A 24,929-nucleotide genomic window follows, 5' to 3' on the forward strand; every position below is an offset into this window, starting at 1 on the left:
TCTGCATAGCCCAGTCAGCCCAACGAGCGGTTTCACCCTTTGAAAAATGAGATTGTGCTTACCAACACGGAACATCTCTTTCCTAGTATTAGTTAGTCCCTCTGTATCTCTGAAGTCTGCAGTTCAGAATTAATATACACACAGGCCTTGGCTTTGGCACAAAGATACACTAGAAACTGTATAGTGGGTGAAAAAAGGTTTATTTGAGTAAAATGAACATTGTTTTGTGTGAGCAACAGTGAGTAATTGCTTTATCACTGAGAGCATCAACTATATTCCTGTGAAGGCACCAGCAAAGAGAAAAGTTAGCTGTTCGGTTACTAAATGGACTTTTTCACATCTGGGTTTGTTCTAGGTTCTCTTTTTCTTCTGCTCGGAGTTTCAGCCAACTCCAATCCAGAGCCTAAAGACAAAGCAAATGTTTGTTTAATCACCTTATAGGTAAAGCCAGCAGCTAAAGTTCTGTATCAGTTACTTAGTTAAGTATACTTTAAGTAGAATCACAGAGTTGGAATAGACCCCAAGGGCCATCCAGTCCAATCCTATTCTGCCAGGTAGGAAAACATCATCAAAGCTCTCCCGACTGATGGCCATCCAGCTTCTGCTTAAAAACCTCCAAGGAAGGAGATTCCACCATTCTCAAAGGAATCGCATTCCACTTGTGGAGGGAGTGGGCTTATTAACAAAAGACCTTTCTCATAAACATATCGCAGAGTAACTTATTAGCAGCAGTGTGACCGAGCACCAGTATCCCAAAGTGATAAAAAGAACAAAAACACACAGACCAATGTAATCGCTTCCATTTGAGGCTTTTCTTTATGGTAAAACTAGCTTGGGGACCCGGTGGTGCTCGGGTCATTTGAGAAAGCGTAACTTGTCTGTCATCCAAATTTAGTTTAGATTCCATGTGAGCTGGTTCAGTTGGAGTGTGTGAACTGCAAGTCCATTCCCCTCCAAACAGCACCAAGATGTACAGTGGGTCATGGGGGCTCTATGGGCCAAGTTTGGTCTTTATCGGTCTTTGTTGGGGGCCGCAGTGGTTTAGGGAAGTGAGTGGAGGTACTTCAAGTCCCATCATCCATTGTCCATCCTATGTGAAACAGCACCAGGATGTAGACTGGGTCATGGGGGCTCTGTGTGCCAAGTTTGGTCTTGAGCAGTCATTGGATGAGGGTCACAGAGGTCTCGGTAAGTGAGTGGAGGTACTTCAAGTCCCATGATCCATGGTCTGCCCTCCTCTAAACTGAAGTAGGATGTAGAGTGGGTCATGGGGGCTCTGTGTGCCAAATTTGGTCTTTATCGGTCTTTGTTGGGGGCCGCAGTGGTCTGTGGAAACCAAAGCGTTTGAAAGTACTACAAATCCCATCATCCTCCCCCAAATCTCACCAGGACGTAAAGGGGGTCATGTGTGCCAAATTTGGTCTAGGTCCATCACCCGTGCTGGCCACAGTGGCCTGTGAAAGTGGCAGCCAATCAGAAAGCTGCCACATACACCACCCTCCCTCCCCATACAAACACTGACTTTTATTATATACATAGATAATATAGTTCCACTATTTACAAGAACAAGGTTTCCATAACCCAAAGTTCTTTATACTTCTTTCTTTGCTTCCATGCTGGGATTCTTCCTTATGCAGATAAACAGCTTTGCTCTCACACCGAACATACTGGAACTTCACACAGTAGCTTTTTTACACACAGTCTTTATACTGGAGCTCTAAACATGAGCTTTACACATGAGGCCTTTAATCTGGGGCTTCTCTCACCAGGCCTTCCTCATACTTTGCCTTCTCATAGACTAAGGCCTACTTCACACAGAGGTTTCTCTCACAGACTAAGGCCTAGCCCACAGCTCTTCTTACAGGCAGCAAGTTCTTCCTAATGTTCAAGTGGAATCTCCTTTCCTGTGATTTGAGCCCATGGCTCCACTGAGTCCTGTTTTCCAGAGCAGCAGAAAACAACCCTGCTCTCTCTTCCTTATGACAGCCTTTCAAATATTTAAGCATGGCTGTCATGTCTCCTCTCAACCTTCTCTGATGCAAATTTTCCTTGTCCTACTTTACAGCATAAAATGACATTACCATAAAACTGTGTTCTTGATCCTTCATGGTGTCCAGCATCACATTCTCCAGCTGACTGCAGAGAGTTTGGGATTCTGTCAGCAGCTCCTCACTAAGGGACAAATGAGAGAAGGTTTATATTGTTGGGCGAGTGGGCTTATTAGCAAAAGACCCTCCCCGTAAATGCATAGCAGAGTGACTTATTAGCAGCAGTGTGACCCAGAACCAGTAGCCCAAACTGATAAAAAGAATAAAAATACAGACCAATGTTATATCTTCCTTTGGAGGCTTTTCTTTGTACCAAAATAATATGGTTGCACTATTTACAAAAACAAGGTTTCCACAACACAAATAAAGTGCTTCTACGATTGGCTTCTTTCTCATGCAGATAAACAGCTTGCTCGCACAAAGCCTCCTCTCACACCGAACTTACACAGGAGCTGCACACACAGTAGCTTTACACACTGTGGTGAAGTGTGAATTTTAATCTACTGTTATGTATGATTATAGATAGGTGTTTAAAAGGGTAAGTATTTAAACTAGCATAACTGGGGAGGATGGTAGCCAGCTCAACTCACTTTGAGCTGGGTTGCCATGGAAAAAGGGGTGGAGCCAACTGCCACTTGGCAAGACAACCATTTTAAAACAGTTAGTCTGTAGTCAGCGAACTACAGGAAAGGCTGGTTCTGTTGTGTGTTGAGAACCAGAAAGGTAGTATGTAGTCTAAGAACTACAGGGAAAAGCTGATTCTACTGCATTGAGAATCAGGAAGGTTTTGGCTTTTAGCCTGTGTAGTTTAGATAGGTCAAGTTGACTTATTTATATTAATAGTCAGTGTATGAGCAAAAAGGGGGAGAGAACCCTAATAAGAATCTTTACTGCAACAGAAATAACGTAAGGAAAGAACAAGCTTGTACCTGAAGTAATCTGTCAAAGAAAAAAACACATTTTGAAGGAAAATAAGTTCAAAACCTGTTTAGTGAAAGGAACAGTCCTCTTAAGAGTTATTTTATGAAATGTTATCAATGTAACCTCTGAAGATATGTGCTTCTAAGAGTTAAGAAACATTGAAACCATCAAGCTTCTATACTTCAATAAACTTGTTACAGTTTCTTCTAAAGCCAAGTCTCTGTTACAAATACTTTCAAGTTTAGCCACGCTACACATTGGAGAAAGACTAAATCAACATTGCAAGCTATTAGTTGTGTTATCAATTTAGTAAGTCCTTATAAAGTGGTGGCTCCTTTACAAACCATTACAAATTGGGTGCTTTAGTTACAAATTGGTGGTCTCTTTACACACACAAGGAGCCTTCAAACTGGAACTTCACTCACTATAGCTTCTCACACTAGGACTTCACACACTAGGACTTCTCACACTGAGGCCTACTTCATACTGAAGCCTCTCCCACACTAAGGCCTACCTTATTGAGACAAACTAATACTGAGGCCTACTAAGCAACATGCACACCTGCTTATACTGAACTGCAGTTTTTACTGAATCCATTTAACCCTTTCAGTGCTTGACTCACATATTTGTAATTAGAAATATCTAGTTAATTTTTAATATTTCTGACAGGTATTTCAACAAAACATCCCATTAGGAATAAGTGTCACAAAGAAAGCCCTGTTGCTAGTCACTGCACATGTTTGCCAGGATCAGATGAGTGGCATTGGACAGAATCTTCCTTCAATGCTGGGGTTGTGGTGAGGGACAAGTTGTATAACGTCCCAACGGGATTCTGGCTTTGGGTCCCCACAATCTAGGGCAAGCATTACCTCTTTTCATTGTTCTTCATCAAAATGGATTGCCAACTGTTTTTCTAAATTCTCTGTGTTTCAAAGGCACTTTGCCCTGTTGCTGAGGAAACACTTTTCAAGGAGAAAAGTAAACATAAAGCTCCAAATTACTGAGAATATTTTGGATCTGAGCCGTTTTTTTCAACAGAAAACTATTATTCTGCTGGTTGTATAAAGAGGAAACTGGGGAATCGCTAAAATCACTACATAACTCCAAAGGAAAAAGTTCAAGATGAATGTTGTTGCACTTGCAACAGTCCAATAGTGAAATGAAACCATAAAGATTCGTAGGTGATCCTTAGTGTCATATGATCATAGAATCAAAGAGTTGGAAGAGACCTCATGGGCCATCCAGTCCAACCCCCTGCCAAGAAGCAGGAATATTGCATTCAAATCACCCCTGACAGATGGCCATCCAGCCTCCGTTTAAAAGCTTCCAAAGAAGGAGACTCCACCACACTCCGGGGCAGAGAGTTCCATTGCTGAACGGCTCTCACAGTCAGGAAGTTCTTCCTCATGTTCAGATGGAATCTCCTTTCTTGTCGTTTGAAGCCATTGTTTTGGGTCCTAGTCTCCAGGGCAGCAGAAAACAAGCTTGCTCCCTCCTCCCTGTGACTTCCTCTCACATATTTATACATGGCTATCATATCTCCTCTCAGCCTTCTGTCCTTCCCCATTTGTTCTGCATACCAGTGTAAAGCAAAAGAAGGAATCTGCGTGCTTCCTCACATGATGCTAAATTGCAACTCCCAGTATTCCTCATACACTATTTTCCTGAGAGTTGCGAGGATCAACATCTTCACAATCTAATCCAGTGGAATTATGGCAGTGTGGACTCAAGATAGCTCAAGGCCCTTCCACACAGCCATATAACCCAGAATATCAAGGCAGAATAACCCGTAAAATCTGCTTTGAACTTGAATATCTGAGTCAGGTAAAGGTAAAGGATGCAACTCAGCATTCTTTCTGCCAAACAGTTCTACTTTGGTTTCATCTGACCATATGACATTCTCCCAATACTCCCAATACAAAAGATGAGAGATCTTTTTAAGTGAGACAACTTGTACAATTGGTATCTGACTAAATATTTTTCCCCCCACTGTACCTCAAGGTCATGTGGCCGGCATGACTGCATGGAGCGCTGTTACCTTCCCGCCAGAGTGGTACCTATTGATCTACTCACATTTGCATGTTTTCAAACTGCTAGGTTGGCAGAAGCTGGGGCTAACAATGGGAACTCACATCGCTTCCCGGATTCGAACCTGCAATCTTTTGGTAAGCAAGTTCAGCGGTTTAACCCACTGCGCCTGTGCCGTCCGCCCAGACGATATAAAAAATAAAACTGCGACGTGCTTCTCTCTATGCCTGAGCAAACTGCTGGTGTCTATATTGAGAAGCTTGAGATACTCTGCAACTGAGACTATTACTGGTTTAAACATCAAAAAAGAATATTTATTTATTCAGTCCTTGAAGACTTGGCACAGTTCATCACAGTTCATCAAAGTTGCAAACAAAGTCAATAGATGAAGCTACAAAAATATTCTTTCTTTTGGGTTGTTGTAGGTTTTTTTGGGCTGTATGGCCATGGTCTAGAGGCATTCTCTCCTGATGTTTCACCTAAATCTATGGCAAGGATGCTTGCCATAGATGCAGGCGAAACGTCAGGAGAGAATGCCTGTAGATCATAGCCATACAGCCCGAAAAAACCTACAACAACCCAGTGATTCCGGCCATGAAAGCCTTCGACAATACATTTTTTCTTTTCTTTAGTTACAGAGGTAACCTTTTCTCCAGATGACAGATAAGATCCTGGAATCTTTACACCCTAACCTTAAGCTGTTGTGGTTTAGAAAAAAGCAGGTTTTTTCCCCTATCTATAACTTAAGGTTAGTTCTGGAGACAAAGTAGTGAAGACTCTCTCTCTATAACTATATAACTCAATCTTCTCAATTAAGCTTATCTGTCTATAATATCTCAATACAGCTCAATACACAATATACTATCTATATTAACTCAATATAGCTTAACACTTATCTATAATGTATAGTTTTTGCAATGGTTTTCCCAGAGCTAACTGCCTAGCCATCAGCACCGTCTGAAGTCTTTCCTCTAACTGAAAAGGCAGGGGAGAATCTAAAATGGAGATCCTTCCCTGGGAGAAAAGGCTTAAACTCAAAGAGCTGCTCTCTAAGCCAATAGTTGCAAAGAGGCCTACAGAGTCTGATACTATTAACATTTAGGATTCTTGCAAAGCTGCAGCAGTCCTGGGAGAAAATGCAAGAGGAAGCAACCTCAAGCAACTATAAAGTAAGGCAAATCAGGCTCCTGGGAGACGGAACAGCGCCATTGGGGTCCACATTGCCATATATTCCAATTCAAAGCAGATAATGCGGGATTTTATTTAGCTGTGTGATTAGTGATAGGGAAGGAGTGGCAAGTGGCGTGAAAGGAGCAGTAATAAAATAAATAAAGGGGAAGGAGGCTGATGGACCAGATTTTCATCCTCATGGCCCACAGGTTAAAAACCAATGATCTAATCCTGGAAAAGGAAAGGAATGCAATGTGAAGAACAGTGGTTCCCAATCTTTTTTTTGACCAGGGCCCACTCTCCAACATTAGTACCAAAAGGGACAAGAAGGAGGTTTGTGGACTGGAGTTTCGTTCTTGCAGTGCACTGCTGGGCTGTGGCCCAAAGGTTGGGAACCACTGGTGTAGAGCATCAGTGGAGAGGTAACCTGCAACCAGGTCTGTTCCGTTTTCTGCATACCTTTTAATCCCAGTGTCCAATGCATTGCTCTGGGGTGCCGTGACCTGCAGCGGCAACTGGCCAGGGCTGCTGAAGTGGCAAGGGTTCATGCTGTCCGGACTCCCGCTGACAGGACCTCGGACTTTGTTCTGCAAGGGGAAAACAACAGGATGGGGGTAAGCATTCTATGCGCAAAATGAGGACCAACTATTTTCAGTAGGAGATACTATTACTAAGAGCTAGGACAGGCAAAGGCAAACTTTGGCCCTCCAGGTGTTTTGGACTTCAACTTCCATAATTGTGGGAGTTAAAGTCCAACAAAACACTTGGAGGGCCAAAGTTTGCCCATGCCTGCCTTAACATAATTTAATTACCTTAACATTATGGCCACAAAATAGACTAGTGTCCCTTGCTAAAAGAACTTGTTTGGAACTTCCTCAGTAGAGAGGGTTCCAAGCTTGGTAACACCAAATAAGATCATCTGAAAGAGCTATGGTTTTATTTTTTTTATTTATTTATTATTCGAACTTATATGCCGCCACTCCCCTGGGGCTCAGAGTGGCTTACAAGAATGGCTAAAATCTAACACAATTTAAAAACAATTTAAAAACAGCAATATCAAAAATCAAAGGCCTATCGAAACAGGTATGTCTTGCATGCCCTGCGGAAAGCTGATAAGTCCCGTAAGGCACGGACTTCAGGTGGCAGAGTATTCCAGAGTGATGGTGCCACTGCTGTAAAGGCTCTGCGTCTGGTTGCTGTTAGACGCAAGGTCTTGACACTGGGAATTTCCAATAGATCTTGGTCCTCAGAACGGAGAGATCTCTGGGGTCGGTAGGGGTAAGGCGGTCCCTCAGGTACATCGGCCCCAGACCAAGCAAGGCCTTAAAGGTGAGTACCATCACTTTGAAAGTGATCCGGTGCTCAATTGGTAACCAATGTAGCTGTAGTAAGATTGGTGTTATGTGGCATCTCATCGGAATTCCCGCAAGAAGCCGAGCAGCTGCATTTTGTACCAACTTGAGCTTCCGGATCACCGACAGAGGAAAGCCAATGTAGAGGGCATTACAGTAGTCCAGTCTTGAGATGACCGTAGCCTGGATCACCGTAGCTAGGTCGTCCCTGGACAGGGAGGGGGCCAGCCGTCTAGCCTGCCGCAGATGAAAAAAGGTGGTTCTGCTAACGGCGGAGACCTGGGCCTCCATCGTCAGCAGAGGGTCCAAAAAGATTCACACTCTTTACCAATGGTGACGGGTGTAGTGCCTCGCCATCCAGGGTAGGCAGCTGGATTTCCCCACTGCCCAGTTGACCCAGCCATAGGATCTCCGTCTTTGCTGGATTCACCCTCAACCTGCTGGCTTGCGGCCATCCAGTAACGGCCTCAAGGCACTGATGGAAATAATCGGGTTAAACAAAGTGATTCAATTTACTTCTAAGAATCTGCACATCACACTGACACTCTGGTGAACTTAGGAAGTATGGCAATGGCGAAAAGTGTGCACAGACAGCAGAGTCAACTGGGCAGTTATTACTATTCCATCTTTCCCAACTGGAGGAAAAACTGGCACGCAAGAAGACAGATCTTCACTCACACAGGCAATTTTCAGCAGGTTCCAGAGCTCCTTCTGTCGTTTCTCCTGAAGTCCGACCACCGTTTTCTCATCTTCCTTCATCAGACTCATCACTTCATCTACTTTAGGAAACAATTCCAGTGCCTTTTGCTTGCAGACAACTGTGTTGCTGGATTAAAAAAAAAACAAAAACAATAACAGTCTAGTCATCCATCAGCAGGAGGCAGTGGGTAGGTAGGGATATGCTCTTCATGTCAGGATCACCGTATCAGCCTGGGACTGGCTGCTTCGGTTCTCTGCCATAAAGAAGGGAGGTGAAGGGAAGAGAGGCTGGGTACAGCTGGGGAAGGTAGTGTAGATAAGACATCTGTTTTGCGAGGGAAATTTGAAACTGCAATTAACGGACAACTAGGGGGTGGATGGGAGTTGGGGCCGATATATACAGGAGGTTTGAGTGGGAAAGCTTTAGAACTGTCTTTTTAGGATTGTGGAAAGAAGGAATAAACCACTTGTCTCCAGCATTTTATTGTTGTGAGCTTGATTTTAACTCCCAAGATCTTCCAGAGTCTGACCATAAATCAACATTTACTGTTTCTGGACAGGGAAGAGACAATGTCAGTGTTGTAAAACCTCCTGTAGGTCCAGGGGAATGGCACAAGTTCCTCTTTGGAACGAGCTCCAGAGGGTCCTACCTGAGCTGAACATAAAGGAGACGGACTTTCTTCTCAAAGGTCTGAATTGCTTGCAGGAGTAGCCGCACAACCTCTTGGCAGTCTCCACTGGTCCTCTGGTCTGGAGAAAGAAGGAGGAGGATATATTTGTGCGAGCACACATGTCAGGAAGACTTTTTAAACAAAGGTTCTTTTTATTGCAATTTTCAGTGTATGGGAGTATTTTTATTTATTTATTTTTTATTTATTTATTTATTTACTTACTTACTTTATTTATATACCGCTTTTCTCAGCCCTCAGGCGACTCAAAGCGGTTAAAAACAGCAAAATTCAATGCAAAACATCACAAAACGAATATGAGCCAGTTAAAAACAGTAGCGTCATCAACAATTAAACATCAATATAACAATCATTAGCATCTCATCAGTAAAATCAGAATCCAATCTCATCACCCATTATTCCGTATTCCTATATTTAATTACACTGTTTAATCGAATGCTTGTTCAAACAGCCAGGTCTTCACTTTCCTCCGAAACGCCAACAGGGAGGTGGCTGATCTGATATCTGTAGGAAGGGCATTCCACAGCCAAGGGGCCACCACTGAGAAGGCCCTGTCTCTCATCCCCACCAGGCATGCCTGTGATGCAGGCGGGACCGAGAGCAGGGCCTCCCCAGATGATCTTAATGTCCTAGTTGTTCATAGGAGGAGATGCGTTCGAAGAGGTAAGTAGAGCCAGAACCGTTTAGGGCTTTATAGGCTAATGCTAGCACTTTGAATTGTGCCCGGTAGCAAACTGGCAGCCAGTGGAACTGGCGCAACAGAGGAGTTGTATGCTCCAAGTGCCGCTCCTGTTAGCATCCTGGCTGCTGAGCGCTGGACCATTTGAAGCTTCCACATAGAGAGCGTTGCAGTAGTCTATACGGGATGTAACCAGAGCATGGACTACCATGGCCAAGGTAGACTTCCCAAGGTACGGGCGCAGCTGGCGCACAAGTTTTAACTGTGAGAATGCTCCCCTGGTCTAATAATTCTCTGTTACACTTGAGAATTATTAGGTTGAGTCTTTTATAGGAATATTCTACTGATGTAGTAAATAACTGTCCTGATTGAAATTGCGTCTTCACCTTCCAACATAGATGTTGATCTTCAGGTAACAAACCATTGTCTTCTGAGTTTTACTTGAAATAGTATTGTCTGACTAATGTAAACAGAGATAATTTCCTTTAGAGTTAATCCAGTTTCTGGTGAGCAAATGTTGGCAGATGTAAACGGCCCTTACCTCGTGGTTTTTCCCTCAGTTTCCGGTACAAGTCCCTTACTTGTTCCTCTCTGCAAACAAAATAGGAAAACACAAACAGGCACAGGATAGTTTCCCAGGATCTTAGAAACAGAAGTAACGATGCAAAATGGGGGAACGAGTTAATTAATATCATAAGACAAAACAATACAGATTTTTTTTTCCATGTCAGGAGCGACTTGAGAAACTGCAAGTCACTTCTGGTGTGAGAATAGACCATCAGCGAGGCCGCTGCTCAGGGGACAGCCGGATGTTTTACCATCCTGTGGGAGGATCTGTCATGTCCCTACATGAGAAGCTGGAGCTGGCAGATTGGAGCTCACTCTACTCTTCAGATCTGAACCGACCTTTCAGTCAGCAGTCCGCATGTATGTCTGCAAAGACGTTGCCCAGGGGACGCCCAGATGTTTTACCAACCTGTGGGAGGCTCTCTCATGTCCCCACATGGGAAGCTGTAGCCGACAAACAGGAGCTCACCCCACTCCCCGGATTTGAATCGCCGACCTTTCAGTCAGCAGTCCTGCCAGCACAAGGGTTTAACCCACTGCACCAACGGAGGCTCCTAACAATAAAAGCATTCCTTTCCTGAATGCCTTCTGGCTAATACTTACGGTAAGAAATAAAATTGTTTTTGTTATTGCTGTTGCTGTTGTTATTATTACACTTATGTAACAAAAATTGGAGGGAAAAAACTGCTCATGGTTTGGAAGTATTATTTCCCATTTAACCGTGTGGCACTTAGAATCATAGAATCATAGAATCAAAGAGTTGGAAGAGACCTCATGGGCCATCCAGTCCAACCCCCTGCCAAGAAGCAGGGATATTGCATTCAAATCACCCCTGACAAATGGCCATCCAGCCTCTGCTTAAAAGCTTCCAAAGAAGGAGCCTCCACCACACTCCGGGTCAGAGAGTTCCACTGCTGAACAGCTCTCACAGTCAGGAAGTTCTTCCTAATGTTCAGATGGAATCTCTTCTCTTGTAGTTTGAAGCCATTGTTCCGCGTCCTAGTCTCCAAGGAAGCAGAAAACAAGCTTGCTCCCTCCTCCCTGTGGCTTCCTCTCACATATTTATACATGGCTATCATGTTCCTTCAAAAGTCATTGTTATACTGCAGAAACTTCATTTTTGTGACTGCCACAAACTATGTTGAATTGCTTGAGACTCAATGAGATACTCATTGAAAAACTAGAGCAAAATGTGCTATAGCAAGATGCCCCTTCCGCAAAAACAAAGTTTTGGCAGTTTAATAAACTTTTCCATGTTTTTAATGATAGACCCCATTAGAAAACGACATTTATAACTCAAGAACAAAAATTGTATTACACGGTGTTATAATGATTATTTTAGTGGGGCATCCCAGACCAGAAATACTCTTCCATAGAATCTAAATTTCTTTAGATATGGAAGGCAGCAATCAAATGAGAACGGGGTTCATTTATACACTAATTTGGATTAAAAATCCCACCTCATGCAACAGAGAAGTGGCTACTGGTTTAATTGTGCACAACATGAAGGAAAGTTCAGGCGCACCTATTTTGAGTCCTGAGCTAAGAGTTACATCTATATATATAGTTTCAAATGTAGGAAACTATTCAACACTTGCAACATTCTCAACTCTTCCCTGCTTCAAATGGTTCCAAGTAGACAAGGATGTCTGTAGCGTAGATGGCCAAAGGACCCTACGAACTCTTGGTAAGTCTATAACAGGCCTGGGCAAACTTGGACCTGCCAGGTGTTTTGGACTTATTTACTTACAGTATTTATATTCCATCTTACTCCAGAGAGGACTCATGGCAGATCACAGAATATAAGCAGCAAATGTTCAATGCCACTTATACACCGACAAGACAGACAACTGAACATTGATAGTAAAGGTAAAGGTGACGTTAAGTCCAGTCGTGTCTGACCCTGGGAGTTGATGCTCATCTCCATTTCTAAGCCAAAGAGCCAGCATTGTCCATAGACACCTCCAAGGTCATGTGGCCAGCATGACTGCATGAAACACCTTCCTGCCTATGATCTACTCATATCTGCATGTTTTCTGCCACCTGAAGTCCGTGCCTTGCAGGACTTATCAACTTTCCGCAGGGCATGTAAGACATCTGTTCCGATAGGCCTTTGACTTTTAATATTGCTCTTTTTAAATTGTTTTAAATTGTTTTTAAATTGTGTTCAATTTCAGCCTGTTCTTGTAAGCCGCTCCCAGCCCCAGGGGAGTGGCGGCATATAAGTTTGAATAATAAATAAATGTTTTCGAACTGCTAGGTTGGCAGAAGCTGGGCCTAACAGTGGGAGGTCACACTGCTCTCCAGATTCAAACCTGCAACCTTTTGGTAAGCAAGTTCAGCAGCTCAGCGGTTTAATCCATTGTGCCACTGGGGCTCCTTAACATAGATAGAGGTGTATATGTGTGTGTATATATGTATAAATATGTGTGTGTATATATATTATATATACACACACGGGTTTTCCCATCTTTGGCACCTTGGAGGCTTGTGCTCGCTTCCAGCCACGGTGTGTGTGTGTGTGTGTGTGTGTGTGTGTGTGCTGTCGCTCCATCCCCCTGCGGAAAAACTTTATTCATAAACTTCCTCCTGTTGATCGAATTGCCAGGATTTTTATGGCATTTCCTTATGGGTGCCTAAATAATAATAATAATAATAATAATAATAATAATAATAATCCTTTATTTGTACCCCGCTACCATCTCCCGAAGGACTCGGTGCAGCTTGCAAGAGGCCGAGCCCAAATACAACAGTAAAAAACAACAACAACAATACAGCAAAATAACTCAAAAAACAAGGCAATAACATTAACAACACACAATGACACAATTAAAATCTATGGCAGGGCCAAATGTAATAATTAAAATTTAAAAGTGCTGGGCATGACCAGGTGAGGTGTTTGGAGGAGGATGGATATGCAGATATCTTGGATCTCGGATAAAGTGCGTTGGGGACATAATGCTTGGAGTTTCCTTATTCTGGGAAGGCACACTGGAACAACAACGTTTTCAAGCTCCTCCTAAAAAATTGCCAGCGATGGGGACCTCCCTGGCTTTTAAGCGGTCCCTATCTACTCACATGTTGCTTTTCCTGACCCAGGTTTTGAACTGTCAACCTCTTGATTGACAAGATTTAATGCAGCTGGCAGTTTAACCTGGTGTGCTAAAGCACAGCCCTGCCGGGTGTTAGGAATTGGAGGGAGAGCCAAAGTTGGCCCATGCCTGGTCCATAAGGGAAACACAAAAAGCAAATGAAATCAAGTGGATTTTCAGTTTTGTTATAGAGGATGCCTTAGTTCTAGGGTTTGTCTATTGTCCTATGCATTATGCAGACATCAAATGACTTCTGCATGACACCCGTTTTTGCTGAACCATATTGGAAGGTAGTAAAGGACAATCTCTTTGGGGAGACACAATTTTGAAAAAAAGCAAGAGCTCCTTACAGGTCATCCAGGGAGCTGCCTTGTTTTCGGCCCTGAGGGATTCTCTGAAGGTCCACAATGTCTGTCTGGAGGGCCATGGTTTTCTTCACCAACTGATCAACGTCTTCCTCCTTTGGAGGGAAAGAAGGGACACAAAAGACCGAGGAGATGCTTAATCCTATGGTAAGATGGCAAGCACAGGCTGCAGGGAGTGAGAAAGAAATAATCTGCCTGGGGAAAACTCTAGTGCAAATAGAGCTTTAAAAATTGAACTGTTACCCTTCCGCGCAGCTCGATGGCCTGCTCCATTTCCTTCCATGCGAGCAAAAGCTTCTCAGAAGCTGTAAAAGAAGCAGAGCAACGATATCTAGGCTATGAATATACAAACCAGCTCTTCCTAAATGATAAAAAAAGTTCCACCTGGATACAATACAAATAACTCACAACAGGGAAATCTGATAAGAACATACAGGACTGTGGGGTGAGCACAAAGGCAATGAACACTAAGGAGCTCTGATTAGCAACTAATTATTATTATTACTATTTGAAACACAACAAGATGAGTCCACAGCAGACAAGATCAATCTCCTGGCTGTCGTACTGGATCACACGTCGGACATTTTCCAAGTGTATAGGATTGTGTGATGTATTGGCGAATAATGCATGCAGATCCCAGTAAGGTGGCCTTTTGCAGCTGACAGATGATAATTTTGTCAGCATCGATTGTGTTTAAGTGCAGGCCAAGGTCTAGAGCTGTGGAGCCGAGTAGGTGTGCCCCAGCAACAGAGAACAACCTTCCAGGAAGGACTGGAGCCACTGCAAAACAGTACCTCCTGTCAGGAATATTAAATATTAACTCTTTGGTTTTTTTACAAAAATGTGAGTCAAGCACTGAAAGAGTCAGCAGGCCGAAGCCTGTTAAGTGACAGTGGGCCAAAGCTTGTGTTGTCCTGAGGGTAGTGAATAGGCCAAAGCCTGTTAGAATTAGTGGGCCAAAGCTAGTGTCATCCTGAGGAGTGTGAGATAAACCTCTGTGTGAGAGAAGCCTCATGTGAGAAAACTCCAGTGCGAAGGCTGTTGTGTGTAAAGCTACTATGTATTTGTTTATTTGTGTTATGGAGACCTTGTTTTTGTAAATAGTGCAACCATATTTATTTATTTACCTTATCTATATCCCGCCTTTCTCTACCCTAAAAGGTACTCAAGGCGGCTTATAAGTGGTACTAACATAGTGCCTTAAAACATACAATATCAACAACCATATTATTTCACTATAAAGCAAAGCAAAGCCTTCGAAGGAAGAGATAACATTGGTCTGTTTGTTTTTGTTCTTTTTATCACTTTGGACTACTGGTGCTGGGTCATGCTGCTGCTAATAAGTTACTCTGCTATACATTTATGAGGAGGGTCTTTTGCTGATATGCCCACTTGCCCAACGCCGCCAAGTCCCATTCTTGTGAGGTGTCCCAGAAGGATACCGTGGTCTACGGTATCGAAGGATGCTGAGAGGACCAGGAGAACCAACAGGGACACACTCACCCTGTCCAGTTCCCTACACAGATCACCCACTAAGGTGACCAAGGCTGTTTTAATTCCATGTCCCGGCCCAAAGCCAGACTGTGCCAGATCCAGATGTTGTCAAATCCTTCCCTTGCACCATGAAATGGTCAATCCCACCTATAATATAATGGCGACAAGAGAAACAAACATGTCCTTTTCCTAGGGGCAACCACTCATGTCCTTTGTGGAAGAGTGGAACACTCACTGATTCCAAACTGGATTTGCTCGTTGTACTTCTCCAAGTCAATCTGGATGCTGGCTTTGAAGAAGTCCAGCTTTGCCTTCAGCTGCTGGGAAAGGGAGGCCATGTTGTTCTTCATCTTCGAAAGGGTGCTGTTGTGCCGCAGGAGGTTCCTCCTGTCAAGAGAAAGGAGAGGAAAGGCCACCCCTCTGTAGGAAACCATTGGACATTGGACCTGACTCTTCATTACGGATAGTCAGGTCCAACATCCAATGGTTTCCTACATCAATTTGGATGCTGGCAAACTGTCTCAGTTTAGCAGGGAAGGAAATGGGAATGTGCTCTCCTTTCTCTTCCCATCAAAGCCACTGAATTCCTTTTCAGCTCTTCACAGCTGGGAAAAGTTTTGTATGCAGCACGAAGATTCAGAGAACAGCATTTGCACACCCTCCATTAAAAAAAAGAGGCATAAATACCAAAATCAGGGGCAAGGGGGTGGGTTCAAACCCTCCGGTCACTTACATGGCCGCCCGCTGACCGTTTTGGAGCTGGTTAAAGTCCTCATTCAGGCGTCGGATGGAGTGCCAGACCTGCCCCCACACTTTGCGCAGCTGGAAGAAGGCAAGAGTTTTCTTTGGATCTTGTACTGCAGGAGAAATAGGAGATATGCGGTCACTATGAACAGGAAAGGAGGTAGGCGGAAACAAGGATGCCCAGGCATATAAGTCAAAAAGTCTGTAGCACAAAAGCTATTGCTAGGTGGAGTGGCCCTCCATATTGTCACTGGGTTGGCTGTTGCTAGGTGAAGTGGTCCTTTGCGATGTCACTGGGGGAGGAAGGTGACAAGTTGGAGGGGAAGGGAAGGATGAAGACCCCTGTTGCCATGGAGACACTGTGAGGTAAGCACTCAGAGCTGGAGAAAGAAGAAAGTAGGCAGGAAGTGGTCCCAAAGGCACTCGGGAAATAGTAGTTTTAGGAGGAGTAGTTAGCTTTTCCAGTTGCTTCACAGCAGAACTGATGTGAAGCAACTGGAAAAGCTTATACGTTATGAGGATCTAAAGATAGAACTGCAAAGATTCTGGCACAAGCCAGTCAAGGGGGTCCCAGTGGTGATCAGCACACTGGTGCAGTACCTAAAGACCTTGGCCTGCACTTAAACACAATCGGCGCTGACAAAATTACCATCTGCCAGCTGTAAAAGGCCACCCTGCTTAGATCTGCATGCATTATTCGCCGATACATCACACCATGTTGGACACTTGGGAAGTGTCCATCATGTGATCAAATACAAAAGCCAGCATAGTGATCTTGTTTGCTGTGTACTAATCTTGTTATGTATCAAATAATAATAATAATAATAATAATAATAATAATAATAATAATGTATTGTCGAAGGCTTTCATGGCCGGAATCACTGGGTTGTTGTAGGTTTTTTCGGGCTATATGGCTATATGACCTCGCTACCTCTGAGGATGTTTGCCATAGATGCAGACGAAACGTCAGGAAAAAATGCCTCTAGACCATGGCCATATAGCCCAAAAAAACCTACAACAACCCAATAATAATAGTTGGGTTGGTAATAATACTTTATGTAAACTGCACCTATTAAAAATGCAGAGAACATAGATTAAAATATGGTAAACACAGGACATGAGTTTTAAATGAGTTTTAAATTACACCAAGTAGATACACTAGTTATAATTAATAATTGCCTGGGAATTCTCCAAAATCCAGAAACAGTCCTGTTAGCATCACACAAGAATTTGTAATGGAGTAGGATTCCATTATCCTGTGCACTCCATCGCCTCTCATGACAATCCAAAGAAGAACATGTCATACTAAATGAGGGAATATATGTTAATGTGATTTAGGTGTTACAAAATCTGAAGTTCTTGGTGCAAAAAAGAGGAAAAATCACAGTTCTAATCTCAAAAGCTGCCAACATTCCTCACATAGTGGTTCCCAACCTTTGGCCCTCCAGGTGTTTTGGACTTCAACTCCCAGAAATCCCAGCCAGCTTACCAGCTGTTAGGAATTATGGAAGCTGAAGTCCAAAACACCTGGAGGACCAAAGGTTGGCAACCACTGCAGTATAGTTTCTCCTGCAAACAACCTGTTGTCCTTTTCCCAACCCAGCAGAATTATTCACAGAGATAATTCTTACGGATGCAGTTAATGTTGTCTGGATGGGGCTGCGGGGAAATCTGAGACTCGTAGGTGACTTTCCGGTTGTCAAAGAGGAAAAAGAGGCCAACGTCAGCAGCCGTGGCATCATTTAGCTGTGAGAGAAGGCAACATAAGTTCAATAAGACTGTCAAAACCACAGCAATGGAGAGACAATTATCAGTGCAATTTGCTGGTCAACTTACTTCTTATCATCCAGTTAACTGACTTCAGTCAGTTGTTTCTGCTTCAGTAGCAGCTCTTATCTTTATTTACATCTTGTTCATTACAATAACACTTACTCGTTAACACAGTCAGATGCAAGGGAGAAGAGCAAGAGACAGAGCAATGGTGTCTGTTATATTTATACCCCATTGTTATCAGTTCATTAATTCAATGTCCAGCCTCATATCTATTGCAACATTGTCCTTGTCTGTTCTACGCATGCTTCATAATGTTCTACAAGTTAACACTTTCACAGCTAGCAGCATGGACCTTTGTCTCACCCTGGTCGTTCCACAGATATATAAACCCCTTTTCCTAGTTCCAACAGACCTCATTACCTCTGAGGATGCTTGCCATAGATGCAGGCGAAACGTCAGGAGAAAATGCCTCGAGAACATGGCCATATAGCCCGAAAAAACCCACAAGAACCTAGTATTTCTCTCACTTCCTGTTGTTTCAGCCCCATTCTCAACTAAGGGTTGTTAGTAACTCAGGGACTGCCTGTAAACATTTGAAGGGGAAGGAAGGCTTCCTTGGTTCCACTGAAAGCATTTCAACAGCAACGAGAGCTGACTTAGCACCTCTAGATAAAAAATGCAACTGGACTTTACCTTGATGTCAGCTGTATACTGAATGTCCGGCTTCTCGGGAAGCAAGGCCAACCCGCCTTCTTGCAGCAGCTCTTGGTCCTGCTCTGGGATGCCGGTCTGAGCCTCAATCTTGGCTTTGATGCTCTGCAGGGTTTCCTCCTCGCCCAGAGGGAACACATGCACAAGGCCAGTGACCATGTTCAAGATATGGACAAGCTACGGGGGGAGGAAAAGGAAAGCAGAAAGAAACCCAAACGGATGCTTGCCATATTTCAAACACCACCTCTCTTGTTCCAGAAGCAGTGTTTTAAATTAATAGAGGTCCAATTCTTGCAAAATCTCTCTCCCATTCCCTATCAGAGAAGGCCTAGATAACAGGAAATGTGTATACAATCTCTAGAGTAGCATATCTCAACCTGGGAGTCGGGACCCCTGGGGAGGTCGGGAGGGGGTGTCAAAGGCATTGCCAAAGACCATCTCTAAACACAATATTTTCTGTTGGTCATGGGGATTCTGTGGGGGAAGTTTGGCCCAATTCTATCATTGGTGGAGTTCAAAATGCTCTTTGATTGTAGGTGAACTATGAATCCCAGCAACTACAATTCCCAAATGTCAGTCTATTTTCTCCAAACTTCACATGTGGGAAAATTGAGTATTAGTGCCAAGTTTGGTTCAGACCCATCACTGTTTGAGTTCACCATGCTCTCTGGATGTAGGTGAACTACAACTCCAAAACTCAAGGACAATGCCCACCAAACCCTTTCAGTATTTTCTCTTGGTCATGGGAGTCCTGTATGCCAAGTCTGGTTCAATTCCATCGTTGGAGGAGTTCAGAATGTTCTTTGATTGTAGGTGAACTACAACTCCCAAATGACAAAATGACACACACACACCCCTTCTGACCCCAAAAATATTCAAATTTGGGCGTATCAGGTATTTGTGCCAAATTTGGTCCAGTGAATGAAAATACATCCTGCAGATCAGATATTTACATTTCTACCCCGCCCTTCTCACCCCTGAGGGCACCTAACACAGGCAACAATTCAATGCCAACAGTATCAATAACAACGATATAAACCAACAATATAAAATCCTATTACATAACAATTAAACAGTGATATTAATTAAAATTACATAATCACATAGAAGAAATCACATAATCACAAGTCATATAGCAGTTTCCAATTTTCATAACAATCCTATTGTCCGAGTTCAGTGCCTAAAGTGCTGCTGTGCCCACTAGCCAAAGGCCTGGCTCCAAAACCACGTCTTTAGTTTTTTCCTAAAAGTAAGGAGGGAGGACGCCGATCTAATCTTGCTGGAGAGCGAATTCCACAAGTGGGGGGGGGGGGGGGACACCACTGAGAAGGCCCTGTCCCTGCTGCATAATATTTTATTTATTCCTCATGTCTCCTGATGGCTTGAGGCGGGTACAACCAATTCAGAAACAAATGAACTCAAAAATACAATAAATTACTAATTTACATAAATGGAGCCACAGTGGTACAGCAGGTTAAACCACTGAGCTGCTGAACTTGCTGACCGAAAAGTCGGCAGTTCGAATCCAAGTTAGAAAGTTTGCCTATGCCTGGTTTAGACTATGATGCAAGTCTCATAAAAATGTTTTAACACAAAAAAATATATGTTTAAGAGTTAGAAGCAGGCCCGTAGCCAGGATTTCGACTTGGGGGGGGGGGCTGAGTTTGTTTCGGGGGTGGCTGAGTCTGAGTGAAAGAGGGTCTACCCTAGCAAACGTTTTGTATCGTTACCCCAATACCCCCATGCATATGGGATATATTGAGTAGGGTGATCAGATTATGATATGAATAAACATAACAGTTTAAATAATGCACCAGTAAGGCCTTTTCGCGAACCACCATGAGAATTTCAGGGGGGGCTGAATCCCCCCAAGCCCCCCCCCCCCCCCCCGCCAGCTACATGCTTGGTTAGAAGGTACCCGTTTCTTTTGCAAAACAATAGGCGTAAATGAGGGCCCGTTGATCCAAATGTTTTTAGTTAAACCCTCCAGCTTGCTCTATCTGGCCAAAGCATACAGGGCATATGCACATTGCTGTTTGCACAACTCTTGTGTTTCGTTCTTCTTGATTGAACATACTTTTAGGTTCAAGATATCATCCAGAGCCTTGAAGCAGCCATTGGCACCGTAGGTGGGATCGGTGCCTCTCTGCCGCGGGTGCCATTTGAGCATAAGCTGCAGCCATTTCTCCAGCCGATCGACCAAAACGCTGTGAACGCAAATGTGAAAGAGGAATGGTAGGAGAAAAAAAGCAATGCTTGGAGCAGCATAACCAAAATATTGTATGGTAATACGAAAGGGAAAGAGAACCAGACATCTTTCCTAAAACACCTTTTTCTGGCGAGAATATTCTCAGAACTTCATGTATAGAAGTCACCTGCAGTCAAATTTCAAATCCGGCTTTAAAACCAGACATAAATACAAGGAAATTGGGCTTTCTTTGATATGTAACAAGCCTGCTTACCTGTTCAAATTATTAGGGCGTGGCAATTTGCTAGAAAATTTCACTTCTCCATTCAAATCTTCATAGACGACAATATCCAGCTCACTCTTCTGCCGGACCTTTGTATGCCTAATAACAATATAAACCACTTGGCATGAGAAGAGGTTGCCTGCCTCCCTTTATGACTCTGTTAGAATTACAATCCTGACCCTGGTTTGCCATCAAGACACCAATAACACATTCTTCTGCAAAAAGGCTTTGGGCTGATTCTATTAATGTTTTTTGAACAACTTTTCTTAATGCTACTAGATTTACCTCTTCCATTTCTTTTAAATCCTTTGTTATTATTACTCCCAGGTATTTTAATTTATTCTTAATTCTAATTCCCATTTTGCTCTGTTCTATAAAGTCTTTTTCTTCTTTCTTTGGAAGCTTTTAAACAGAGGCTGGATGGTCATCTGTCAGGGGTGCTTTGAATGCAATATTCCTGCTTCTTGGCAGGGGGTTGGACTGGATGGCCCATGAGGCAGGCCCGTAGCCAGGATTTCGTTTCGGGGGGGGGGGGGGGGCTAAAAAAATTTCAGGGGGGGTTTCGGGGGGGGCTGAGTTTCGGGGGGGGGGGGCTGAGTCTGAGTGAAAGAGGGTCTAGCCTAGCAAACCTTTTGTATCATTACCCGAATACCTCCATGCATATGGGATATATTGAGTATGGTGATCAGATCATGATATGAATAAACATAACAGTTTAAATAATGCACCAGTAAGGCCTTTTCGCGAACCACCATGAGAATTTCGGGGGGGGGGGGCTGAAGCCCCCCGAGCCCCCCCCCCCCCCCCGGCTACATGCCTGCCATGAGGTCTCTTCCAACTTTATGATTCTATGATTCTATATTTTCACAGGAATCCAATAGTACTAACTAGTTTATTAAGAAAAGCCAGTATAAAAAAGGCAAAAAAGCAATGTCCAAAGAGCAATAGGAAAAGGGCATTCAAAAGGCAATAGTCCAAAGAGCAAAGTTCTGTACATGAAAAAAGCAATCAAAACATAGGCACAAATCCATAACCTGGAATACAGGAACTTCTTTCAAAACATGAATCTATGAACACGAGTACAAGACTTTAGACACAGACGTGAACGTGGAACAAGACCCAAGATGTACATGGTAACGCAGTGTTGCCTGCTCTGACCCTTAAGTAAACAATCCTTTAATTTACCGCCCACAAAGCCATGAAGACATGCCTTTGACATCTGCTTTGTTGCTTCAAGGATTTCTCTGTCGTTTCTCATGGAGCCTCTGCGATCTCCATAATCTGGCTCTCTCCTCCTGCAAATTGAGCCTCAAACTCCTACTAACTTCAAGTGTGCTTCCAGGGGAATGATTTCTCTCTTCCAGCTCCTTATCTTCTGTTGCCAATGAGCTATTAGGGAAAATGCTTTCCCTATCTACTGATGCCACAGCATTTCCCTCTCTGCTCTGCTCTGCAGCTGTTTCTCTCTCACCGGACACAGACCCCGTTCTCCCACGCAGAATCGTGATCTAAAATCCCCTCATTCCCTACACTGGAAAGCCCATCAGTTCTCACAACTTCTGATAAAAGAATCCCCTCGGTTTCAGCCTGTGGCTGAACTATAACTATCTATACACATAATAAAAGTGAAAATTGTGTATGTGTGTATGTGGCAGACCTGTCCACTTACACAGTCAGCCTCCTGCTTCCTCAAACAGCTGAGGAGCCACCAAAACAACTTCCTCCAAGGACATTGCAGGTTATAGCGAGCACCATGAATATGTAGCACAAATGCTGCCAATGTCATCCCCAATCACTATGGCCCACAACTCAAGGAATGCTTTCATTCGCGGACCATTTCATGCTAGATTTAATGTATTTCCTCCACCACAGACAGGCATCCCAGGGTGCCTTGTGTGGAATTTGTATGACACCGTCCACTGTCTCTCCCTTAATCCTTTCATATGTCACACAGCAAACCCAGAGAAATTGGTCAGTAACTGAACAGACTGGAGGGGTTTGGGGGACTGACTCAACGGGATGGAAGTTATAGTTCACCCTGCATTAAAGTAGAGTACTGTGACCCCCTTCGATAAAGGACCTGGATCACATTTGGCACACAGAACCCTCATGTCCAGGTTTGGGGGAACTGACCTTGATTTATAGGAGTTGTAGTTTGACTACATTCAGAGAGCACTGAACTCAGTCAACGTCAGATCCGGAGCGAACTTGGCACACAGATGCAACATGTCCGACTGTGCAAACAGGCCTGGTTTGGGGACGATTGACCCATGGTTTTGGGAACTGTAGTTAACCCACATCCTTATGCATTTTCTAAAGGGAGCATTTATTTTTAAAAAACCAAATCAAAAACTGTGGGTTTTTTTCTAATACATAGTGTTACCGATCAATTAACTGATATTATCTGACACCAAAAAATAAACAATACCTTCTCCAAATAACCCAGGCATTGCCGGGTACCCAAGTTATCAAATCTATTGATAATGGGCTTATGTTGTGTCATGTTTTGGAAAAGACAGAGTCATTGTTGTTATTATTTATTTATTACCTGCCTCTCCTCAAGGAGAACAGCGAGATAAAACAAAACACTCTTAAAATACATATAACAAATACACACAGATAAAATACCGATTCACATTCACCCTACAGGTGAAAATTCGTGTTAAAACTGACTAGGTAGGTGTGTTCCGAATAAAGCATTATTCGCCGATAAAGCATTCATTACTTACTGACTCAATTGAACTTTTTAGCTATTCTTTTTGTCATTCTGCTAAAATAAATATTAATTGAAATTTACGTGGATTCTGCTCCATACTCACCACTGCACTGGCTGCCAGTTGGGCAGGAAAGGCCGGAAGCCTGTGATACATTCAAAGGCCAATGTACCAAAACTCCAGTAATCTACTGTCACAGTGTACTTCTGTTGCTCAAGCAACTCTGGGGCCTAAAAGGGAGAAAAACCAGAAAAACATCGAGACTGCAGTGCCATGTGTGTCTGGCCTGTTGTGGAAACAAGGATTGGTAAGAAAGTTTCAGTGGAGACTCCTTTTCCCCATGATAATAAGTGCCATCAATTAAAAGGACTCAACATATCCCGGTTATATGGAATCCTGTACACACTCAAGGCAAACTCCAAGCTTCTTTAAAAGCCACAGAGGACCCAAATATTCTCAAGGTCTTCCCTTCCCTCCATCCTCACTACACTTTTACAATAAATTGTCATGTAAAAAGGTTTAGGGCCGACAAGAATGCATGAATTCACAAACAGCACATTTGGGGATGAGGCAATGTATATTATTTGTGACTGATTTCTGAATGATCAATAAATAGATCCATAGGATATGAAGTCTATTCACTTTATCGGGGAGTCACCTTCATGTCTTGTTTACAAACATCTACACCAGTGGTTCTCAACCTGTGGGTCCCCAGATGTTTTGGCCTTCAACTCTCAGAAATCCTAACAGCTCGTAAACTGGCTGGGATTTCTGGTAGTTGTAGGCCAAAACACCTGGGGACCCACAGGCTGGGAACCACTGATCTAAAGCCTTCAGTAAGAAAACCAAAACAAGGCCAAGTACAAGCTACAAGAGTCAAGACTGTGACGGCGCGAGTGGCGCCACCTATGCATAGAACTGTTAGTTCTTAGACTTAAACTGATGTATCATGCTTAATCCTGCCCCTTTTTACACTGCTTATGTATAATTGTATGGATTGGTTGCTTGTAGCTGTCAATCAGTACTGTTTGGCTCCACCTCTTCCTGCAAGAGGGGAGAACTTCCTTTTTCTTTTCATTCTGCCATCAGAGGTCCTGCCAGATGGACGTGAGTAAGAGACTTGATTCTAAAAGACCCTGATTTAAGTTACCTCTTAGCACTAGTTCTGAGGTTTTTTACCCCTGGGACTCATGCTTTATGTCCAGATCATCCTGGACAATTATTGAGGAGACCCAGGCGCCTTCAAGCCGGTTCTTTTGGCACCAAAGGAAGATCCTGAATCTTCAAAACATAGGCCATCTGAGCTGGGGTTGTGGTTTACTCTGGCATTCACAGCCATTGAGGAAAGAGGAAACTTGGTGAGGCTTCTCAGCTTCAAACCCCTTGGACCCAGGACTAATTGAGACTGTAAC

At 43.4% G+C, this 24,929-nt stretch overlaps 1 protein-coding gene across 1 annotated transcript in view; it reads right to left on the minus strand.

Moving 5' to 3' along the window:
• Positions 1–181: 181 nt before the first annotated feature.
• IKBKB (inhibitor of nuclear factor kappa B kinase subunit beta) overlaps positions 182–24,929 on the minus strand; it is a 33,572-nt gene continuing 8,824 nt past the window's right edge. The window contains exons 7-21 of the mRNA XM_060787306.2: positions 23,623–23,747; positions 20,795–20,902; positions 20,410–20,539; positions 18,315–18,509; positions 17,480–17,594; positions 15,838–15,961; positions 15,340–15,491; positions 13,854–13,915; positions 13,596–13,705; positions 10,128–10,177; positions 8,869–8,968; positions 8,198–8,345; positions 6,627–6,754; positions 2,082–2,172; positions 182–403 (exon numbers count right to left, since the gene is read on the minus strand). Coding sequence (XP_060643289.2) covers positions 335–403; positions 2,082–2,172; positions 6,627–6,754; positions 8,198–8,345; positions 8,869–8,968; positions 10,128–10,177; positions 13,596–13,705; positions 13,854–13,915; positions 15,340–15,491; positions 15,838–15,961; positions 17,480–17,594; positions 18,315–18,509; positions 20,410–20,539; positions 20,795–20,902; positions 23,623–23,747 — 1,707 coding nt within the window. The 3' untranslated portion in view covers positions 182–334. The remainder of the gene's footprint in view (positions 404–2,081; positions 2,173–6,626; positions 6,755–8,197; positions 8,346–8,868; positions 8,969–10,127; positions 10,178–13,595; positions 13,706–13,853; positions 13,916–15,339; positions 15,492–15,837; positions 15,962–17,479; positions 17,595–18,314; positions 18,510–20,409; positions 20,540–20,794; positions 20,903–23,622; positions 23,748–24,929) is intronic.

This window comes from Anolis sagrei, chromosome 7, assembly GCF_037176765.1.
Source record: "Anolis sagrei isolate rAnoSag1 chromosome 7, rAnoSag1.mat, whole genome shotgun sequence".
NCBI lineage: Eukaryota > Metazoa > Chordata > Lepidosauria > Squamata > Dactyloidae > Anolis > Anolis sagrei.